At 41.4% G+C, this 8,447-nt stretch overlaps 2 protein-coding genes across 2 annotated transcripts in view; one reads left to right on the top strand and one right to left on the bottom strand.

The window, feature by feature from the left end:
- Positions 1–5,240, bottom strand: part of dennd11 (DENN domain containing 11) — a 9,446-nt gene extending 4,206 nt beyond the window's left edge. The window contains exons 1-7 of the mRNA XM_014034531.1: positions 4,803–5,240; positions 3,736–3,835; positions 3,335–3,493; positions 1,154–1,307; positions 938–1,076; positions 730–861; positions 484–634 (exon numbers count right to left, since the gene is read on the bottom strand). Coding sequence (XP_013889985.1) covers positions 484–634; positions 730–861; positions 938–1,076; positions 1,154–1,307; positions 3,335–3,493; positions 3,736–3,835; positions 4,803–5,214 — 1,247 coding nt within the window. The 5' untranslated portion in view covers positions 5,215–5,240. The remainder of the gene's footprint in view (positions 1–483; positions 635–729; positions 862–937; positions 1,077–1,153; positions 1,308–3,334; positions 3,494–3,735; positions 3,836–4,802) is intronic.
- A 391-nt stretch (positions 5,241–5,631) lies between these two features.
- The window catches only part of wee2 (WEE2 oocyte meiosis inhibiting kinase), a gene marked incomplete in the record, with an annotated part of 6,428 nt that continues 3,612 nt past the window's right edge, over positions 5,632–8,447 (top strand). Inside the window, 6 exon segments of the mRNA XM_014034520.1 lie at positions 5,632–5,752; positions 6,021–6,331; positions 6,414–6,622; positions 7,629–7,686; positions 8,012–8,181; positions 8,284–8,409. Of these exon segments, the coding sequence (XP_013889974.1) occupies positions 6,032–6,331; positions 6,414–6,622; positions 7,629–7,686; positions 8,012–8,181; positions 8,284–8,409 (863 nt within the window).

Below are 8,447 nucleotides of genomic sequence, written 5' to 3'. Positions count from 1 at the left end.
TATATATATATTAGCACAACGTTTTTATTTTACAGTTCTTAAATTTACATTGTTTTTTTACTCTTTCTGAACGTAATGTAACTCCAACTTCTTCTGCCACGAGATAATTTAGTTTTATCCTATGTCACCAGACAGGCTTTGTTAAAGCACGTAACTTAACTATAAATATTTTCAAGCTGAACGAAAATAATAAAACTAGTGCTGCATATTTTGTGTTTGATTTACTGAGTTTTAAATACAGTCTTTATATTTTATACTTTGTGATCGATTGTAATAATTTCACTCTGGCAGTAGAAACATATAAATGTTTTACATCTCAGGAAAGTAAAACTGCTTTCAAGGAACTTCCTTGTTTATTATGACATCATATCCAGGGCGTGACAATACATAGTAAATAGTGTGCCTAGTATACCTAGTATTAATCAAAAAATGTTCAATATTAGATTAGAATTTGAGGAAGTGGTGGATAAAATATTAAAATACCTCTGTTCACTCAGTTTCCTGTACTTCTCCTTATCTGCTGCGTTCAGTCTGAGCAGCTGCTGCAGATGGCTTCTGTGCGTCTTCACATTCTGGTTGTCGATGTAGACGTCGTACAGCTCCTTCTTGTCCTCAAAGATTTTCTCTGTGGTGCCTTGAAACACACGGACAACACATTGATATATGTATAAATAATCATTTCTGCCAGGGAAGCCAGCTAACCAAAGACAGTGGAGCAAAATCTCTTACAGGCTACATATGACAGCTCCGTTTCCAGGGCAGTGATGTCGGCGATGTTGATGTAGAAAAAAGGCCGTAGTTCGGGCACAGAAACTCCAATTCCAGGGATGGAAACGTTAGCCAGGGAGCAACAGCAATACACTGATGGGCCGAAGCAAAACGATTTAMAAAACATCTTCACAGATTTGAATACGTTTCAAGATGAGACTGCGCTCACCCCTGTAGCAGACCACACCCACAGGTGGAGGAGAGAAGATGAGGAGACGCTTCCGGAGCAGCACAAACTTCCACAGCACCATGATCTGCTCCCCGAAGAACTGGATGAACTGAGACATGCAGCCRGCCGGGTGGGTGATCTGCGGGGGGGAGAAGGTTGTGTGAAGCTCACGTGTTCGGTGACGTGAGAGTGCACGTGTTCTGGTGGTTTTCACACCTTCATTTCTGGGTGCATGCAGCGGTTTATAGAAGCAACGCTCCACATCGGGCACGACGTGACCAAACCGTTGCCCGTTGGGGGGAGAACGGCCTTCTTGTCCTCGTAAAAGGCCTCTAGAGGAGAATACTGGCCTGGATTCTGCAGCTGATGTCTAAAACCAATCAGGAGATCAAAACACAATCAGGTGTGACTCATTCACGTCTGCTATGATTGATGACGCAGGTTAAACTCGCTTTAATGATGAGTGCCTTTTATTCAATTTATGCATTTTTATCACTTCTCTCAATTATTATTCTGTAGAGAAGCGCTCTGCTCACAGCTCGCGTCAACCTTTAAGCACCAAATCTTGCATCTGACATGACTGACCTGATTTCTATTTGATGTGAAAACAATGGGCCTCGTGCAAGAACATGTTCGTATTCTTTTCCTAAATTTCTCTTACTTTTGTTCGTACGAAGGGTTCGTACGAACATGTCACGTCAGATTCAACAAACTCTTCTATCTTCAGGAAAAGTGTGTAAATGAGCTGCGTAAATTCCACCTGTTTGTATCCAGCTGCTCGTGCACGCGAGGAGATTAGCATAATTACCACCCCAAAAACACCATATAAGGCTATGTTTCCTGCCTCAGATACAAGGAAGTGTTCGTTCATGAAAATGACAGTGAAAACTAAAAAGAAAAACTTTACAAGTTCAGATTGAAGTCCGTCTGTCAGAGATCCAGAAAAGAAAATCTGTCATTTTTAGCAGGTCAGCTGTGGAATTAAAGGAGCTGCTAAAAGTATAAACAACTGTGTTAAATCATTTTCATTTATTCAGAAGACACAGCGCTGCGCACTGTACCCCACCCCCCACCCCCACGCACGCGCGCGGTCGCAGGTGGTCTCAGTTGCGGTTCTGAAATAAGCATTTTAAAGTGATTTCAAAATAAGTCTGGCACTTTGGAGAAAATCCAGGACTCGCTGGARGGATTATGTATCCTCTCTGGTCTGGGAACGTCTCGGAGTCCCCCAGGACGAGCTGGAAGTTGTCGCTGGGGAGAGCGGGGTCTCCTGCTGCCCCCAGGACCCGATCCTGGATAAGCGKCAGAAAACGGACGRACGGACAATTTATATTKTTAGTCTAAAWTATTACATTTAAAATTATAACTCTAATTCAAGCAAAATAGCCTATTGTCAACATAATTATGGAGTGTAATTTATTTTCAACTCAAAATATCTTCAAACTAATGAAATATAAAGTTTTTAATGAAGAAAACCCATCTGGATAACAGCAGACTGACTGCTCGTAAAATATACGACAGGTCTGGACCACTCGTGAATTTTGTTCGTATCTGTAAAAAATCTTAGAATACGAAAACATTGGTGAATGCATCACATTCTCTTAAATCACTCGTACGCACAATTTAAGAACAAATCTGTGCGTACGAACGGTTCTTGCATGAGGCCCATTCTGTGCATGCAGTGACTAAATGAGTTTCACCTAAACTGCCGAAACTAAAAGAGACTTTGTGGAAAAGCAACATGATGGGCAGGTGCTGGATAAATTAAAATGCAAGTCGTTTTGCATAATTTGAGCTTTATGCCATCCAGTTTGGCTTGTTTAACATGTCATATTGGTTGTTTTGCATCACAGTTTGTTAGCGTTAGTTTATTCATAAATCGTTTTATTTTAGTAAGATAAAATCTGAGGAGTATTGTGTTATTAATACTGATTTTCTTTCTGTTTGCTGCTTATTGCACAGAAAGCCGCTCGTAAACTTTAACCTTGGACAACCGCCCTCTTGAGATTTAGGCAGATTCACCAGAGTTTGTTATCCTAAAAGTGTGGCTTTTATATATTTATACACAATCAGCGAGAGTCGGGTCGTTTTAAAAGGAGTGAATAAGAGGAGCAGTGTTTTCGAAAAGAGGAGAAAAGCTGCTGTCAAAGTTTCTCCAGCTTTGTGTTCAGACACCGTAGAAAAACAGCACCTCAATGGGTTCTTGTGACAAAAACTGCAGCTAACTGGGATACAGGGCTCATGTTTAATTGATGAGAACATCAGAGACAAAAAACACGCATCGGAGGTTGGCACATGCAAAAAAAAAAAAAAAAAAAACTGAGACGAGATAAATAAGGAATGCCAACAGTAAAAAAACACACACATAAAAGAACATCCCTTCCCAGCAGGCCTTACCTGACTTGGTTCTCCAGGAAGTGCATGTAGCGATAAAGCAGAGTGTAGGACGGAGACAGAATTCCCACAGACTTCATCCTCGCTCCTCGCTCCAGCTCGCTCTCAACGGGCATGTTGGCAAAACAGGCCAGCCCGAAGTAATTGCCTTTACGGAAATATCTAACCACAGGAAAGGCAGCAAAAGTTTAAGATCAAACATTCCTGTCCAAATTTTAAACTAAGATCGTAATGCTGAGATTGTCGCTGTTTTTAGTCAAAGCTTGTAATGCTGTTATGTGTGATCTCATGCAACATATATGTGTTAGGATGTGCAGTGAATGCTGAAAATACACCAAAGTTTAGCTCAGTATCTATAAAATTGGATAGCTTTTTTTTGGAGTCGGTGTCAGAGGATCACCTACATAAAGTCACTGGTGATCCGATGGGAGCCGCTGGCCATCGACTTGAATTCAACTCCGTCGAGGTTGATGTCATGAGGCAGACACCATTCTATTATATTTCCTGTGATTCACACACAAACACACACACAATGTTTTTTTTAAAAAAAATGAAGTTCCTCTACTTTCATCCTGGCCATTTCCTCAAATCTAATACAGCTGTGAAAGGTCAAGAAAAGGCCTGACTCATCTACTGTGAGAAAATATTAACCCGAGGAACTGTCATAATGTTTAACTATTGATTTGAATTGTTTTTATGACTATATAAGGTTCAATGTTTTGCAGAATTGTAAATAAAATACAACAAAAACAGTATATAGATGTAAACAATGTGAGATCAGATAATAAAACTAGTTTGAAGGATCAATGTACTTCAATTCAAAAAATAAGTTTATGGAATAATCTTGATATTGAAATGTTCAGAACAATTTAAATGCTTAAAAGACAGTTTATTGAAAAAAAYATGACACTACATGTATCACCATCAAATGTTGTTCTAACAAGATGGGAAGGGTCTGATGCTTTTAGTTTTATTCCAGAGCTTGAGTGTAAAATGTGTGTATTATTATTGCATGAATTTATTTTGTGGGGAAGAAAAGGGGCAAATGGTATGAAAAAAAAACTCTCTGCGTTTCATTTTATTTATGATTTGCGCTTTGTTTTTCATTGTATAGCTTTTTCTTTTGTTTTAATGCATAAAAGAAAATTATCTAACCTACAGTTTGTTAGAATGAAAACAACTTCAGCTGATTTTTAAAATTATTCAAGAGTGGAAGATTGGGAGAATAGGTCTGGGCCCAAGATAGAACCCTGGGGTATCCCCATATTCATTTTAACGCATGTCTATATGCCCCACACAGATGAGAGGTGTCTGGCATGATTTGCTTAATAAAAACACTGAAGCTCCTGTCAGAGAGGTGTTTCCAGCTCTAAAAGGGAAATAAATTATTTCATAATGAACTGAGGAGGAACCCATAAGACATGGTGATGATTTTCAGCTAAATAAAATGAACAGATTCCGTTTTTCTTACCTGATCTCGTATCGAAAGTCACGACAAACACAGCCACAATCTGATCCTTTTCATCCCACTGATCCCTGGTTGTGACGCAGGGGTAGGGCAGGTTCCGATCCGTACCAAAAAACTCGGGGCGATCCCACCCGAACCCGGTTAGCTCGGCGGGCTGAAGGCTTCTGTCCCGGCTGACAACAACAGCTGTTACGTTCCGAGACGGGCTGTAGGTGACGGCGGTGGAGACGGCGGCGGCCGGCGGCGGTAGACGCCTTCCGGCTGGGTGGGAAGTTTTCTCCGCCTCGGTGCTTCCTTCCTCCGGCGGTGGTGGTGGTGGTGGTGGTGGTGGTGGCTGGGCCGCCTGGTGATTCGGGTCGGGCGGCGGGATCTCCTCCCAGTCCAGCAGCGGGGCTCGATCCGACTGCTCTACCATGGTGGGTCGGTGCCGGAGGACGGACGGGCGGACAGGTGGAGGGGAGGAAACAAGGCAAGAAGGGCTCCCCGCGCACGGTTCGTCTGAAGCGCGTTAAAGACGCTGCTGGACCCGGATCATGGTCCTCTGCTGCTGGCGGGGGTGTTTTCCACGGATCTGTGAGCGTGTCACATCCACGGATGGGCTGTTTTTCCTCCTCGTCTCTCTGTTGTGATGACGTCGCTGACTTCCGCCCACGTGTCTACATCATTTCATAAAATGACCTAATTTCTCTTATAAAAACACAAATCTTATAAAAGCATTTAGTTAAAAAATAATAATTATATGTCCATTACATGAGTAATTTATATTGTTTTCCCCCAGAAATCATATTTTAAATTATTTACCTAATTAGTTACTTCAAAGATCCAGCCAACCAATCAGGAAGCTGGATGCCCTGACCCCAGGGGAGTAATTGATTTAAACAGGAAGTCTTTAACCTTCGTGGCGCGAGATGCGAACGTGTTTGAGGTGGTGACGCGCGAAAGGGGACTCGTTCGTGAGTAAACATTCAGTTTTAAAGAAAAGTCGGTCACGTTTTGTCTAAATATGTGTGTTAGCAAAATAACTCATGAACCAGGGGACGTATTTTAATGAAACACTAATAATCTACAGCTGATCAACCTCTGGAGTCAGCCTCATGCAAGATGGCTGCCACTCCTTAGAGAACTCCAAAATAAGTTTACAGATGATGTTCACAAACACAAAAATCCAGATGATGTGACACACATCTAATAAAGTTCATCATGAAGTGTTTGTGTTGCCAGGTCTTAACATTATGAAGGAAACCCATCCCAGCGTTCAGGCCTCAGCAGGCGTGGAGATGGCGATGGATGGGATCAACCAGCGGCTGGATTTCTCCAGCTGTGGAGAGGACGGAAACAGCAGTGACACCACCTCGGGTGACTACGTCGTTCTCTGCAGTCCCAGAACGTGTCGTCCCGGCTTGGTCTGCGGGACCCCCAAAGGGCAGCGCCACCGCAGCAGGAGCAGCGCTTCGCCTTTGCAGTGCACCAGCCCCATCCCTTATGCTTCCTGGAAGAAGCTGCGGCTGTGTGATTCGCCCAGCACACCCAAGGTGATCCACTGTGACTGATCATTTGTGAGCTCCTTTACAATTCACTTGGATTCTTTAAAAAAAYTGAGTTTTCTGTTCGTAGAGTTTGTTGTCAAAATCGTCCCAGCTTTACTCCAACGTAAAGATAGGTCATCACCAGAGGACTGTGCGTTTTGCCTCAGCTGCTGCAAACTTCATTCAGGCTCCTTTCGTCAACGTGAATCCGTTCACTCCGGACACGGTCCGCAGAAAAAGCGAGCTGCTGTGGAGGCAAAACAGCAGGAGTGACGACGATGAAGATTACGGACTCAGGTAATGTTTTTAAAAAAATATATTGGGAATGTAACATCARTCCACACTGAAATATTAACTTAAATGATTTAATTACATCAAGGTAAAACAAAAACATTGATCCATGTCATCATCACCTGCCCAGTGTTTGTACCACAAAGTGATACTTGAGTAAAAGTACAAGTATCTTACCAAAGAATCACTTTGGTAAAAGTTAAAGTTTCCTTTAGGAATATTATTTGAGTAAAAGTCTTAAAGTATGTGATATTTTTTGTACTTTGTACTTAAGTATTAAAAGTAAAATTAAAAAATTATTACAAGGTGACCTCCCAAAAATGCATAAATGACTATATTGTATTAAAATAAGTAATTTATGTTAAATTTAGGATGCACTAGTCCAGCTGTTTCAGTTTACATCAAGGGTGCCCAAAACTTTTCCCCAAAATGAATATTTATCTGAGGACTGCAGCCAAATGCAGTGATATAGTTCATGAAATACAAATACTTCTTAAGTACAGTCCTTTTAGTTTAATGATTATGTCCTGCTGGAGATGATTTGTTTGTGTACAAACTACTACAGTATCAGAACTTTATATATTTATACTTCTCATTCACCCACAATTAAATTCATTATCTAGGAGGCACAATGTAAAATGAATAGAATTTATTACTTGTAACAACAAGCTGGAATGAAAACAAGCAAAAATGAAATAAAAATAATGACTTTCTTGCCTTTTTTAAAAATGTAAGGAGTAGAAATTACAGATTATTGTGTGAAAATGTAAGAAGTAAAAGTAAAAAGTAGTCTGAAAAATAATTACTCAAGTAAAGTACAGATACCCAAAAATTCTACTTAAAACAGTAACAAAGTATTTGTACTTAGTTACTTTACAACTCTGCATATGCCCAGGTAACACAAAGATTGTGGTGAAATATTATTTCTTGGTTTGTCACTGATTGTGTTGCTGCTTATATTTTAGGTTTCTGCAGTTTTATATAAAATATCAAGGCTTTTTTTTTCTTTCAGACTTAAACACAGCCTCACGTCTTCTGAAGAGGATGACGAAGCCTTTCTCCCACCAAAGGTACAACAGTTTCTCCGTGGTAGTGATGCGTGTCATGCTCGGATTTCATCATCAGGCTTTGTCATCTTCATCAGCCTCCTCCTCTTGTTTTGTTCAAAATTACATGCTGTCACTTTAACTGCTGGGATTTCTCTGAGGAATCTCCAACCATACAAAAAAACAGCTGCTGTCAAATGTTTTTTTTTTTTTTTTGAGGAAGCATCACCATATTTGGTCAGGCATCAAAGAAACCCCGGGTTTTCTCGATGTATTCCTGTGACGTGTGCCCCTCCCTTGAGAAGTATTTTTAGTTTTCACCGTTGCCCTGCGTCTGTTCATCTGGCAGAGGCGAGCTGTCCAAGCCTTCATGCTGTCGCGCTACGAGAGCGAGTTCCTGGAGGTGGAGTGCATCGGCGTGGGCGAGTTCGGGGCGGTCTATAAGTGTGTGAATCGGCTGGACGGTTGCCTGTACGCCATAAAGCGCTCCCGACGACCCCTGGCAGGCTCTGCCAATGAGTGAGTCAGAGCTGTGACGATCTCCAGCGGAAAMCGATCAGTCCACACTTTATTTATTTATTTAATTATTTTTTGGATCATGACTGTGTGTTCCTCTCTCAGGCAGCTGGCTCTAAAGGAAGTGTATGCACATGCTGTTCTTGGGCATCACCCACACGTCGTTCGCTATTATTCAGCATGGGCCGAGGATGATCACATGATTATTCAGAATGAATACTGCGATGGTGGGTTTTACAGTCACGTCCAAAAACAACAAAAAAAAAAAA

This window comes from Austrofundulus limnaeus, unplaced genomic scaffold, assembly GCF_001266775.1.
Source record: "Austrofundulus limnaeus strain Quisiro unplaced genomic scaffold, Austrofundulus_limnaeus-1.0 Scaffold7, whole genome shotgun sequence".
NCBI classification, from domain to species: domain Eukaryota; kingdom Metazoa; phylum Chordata; class Actinopteri; order Cyprinodontiformes; family Rivulidae; genus Austrofundulus; species Austrofundulus limnaeus.
The sequence above is the reverse complement of the archived record's forward strand: the minus strand, read 5'-3'. Positions and strand labels throughout refer to the sequence as shown.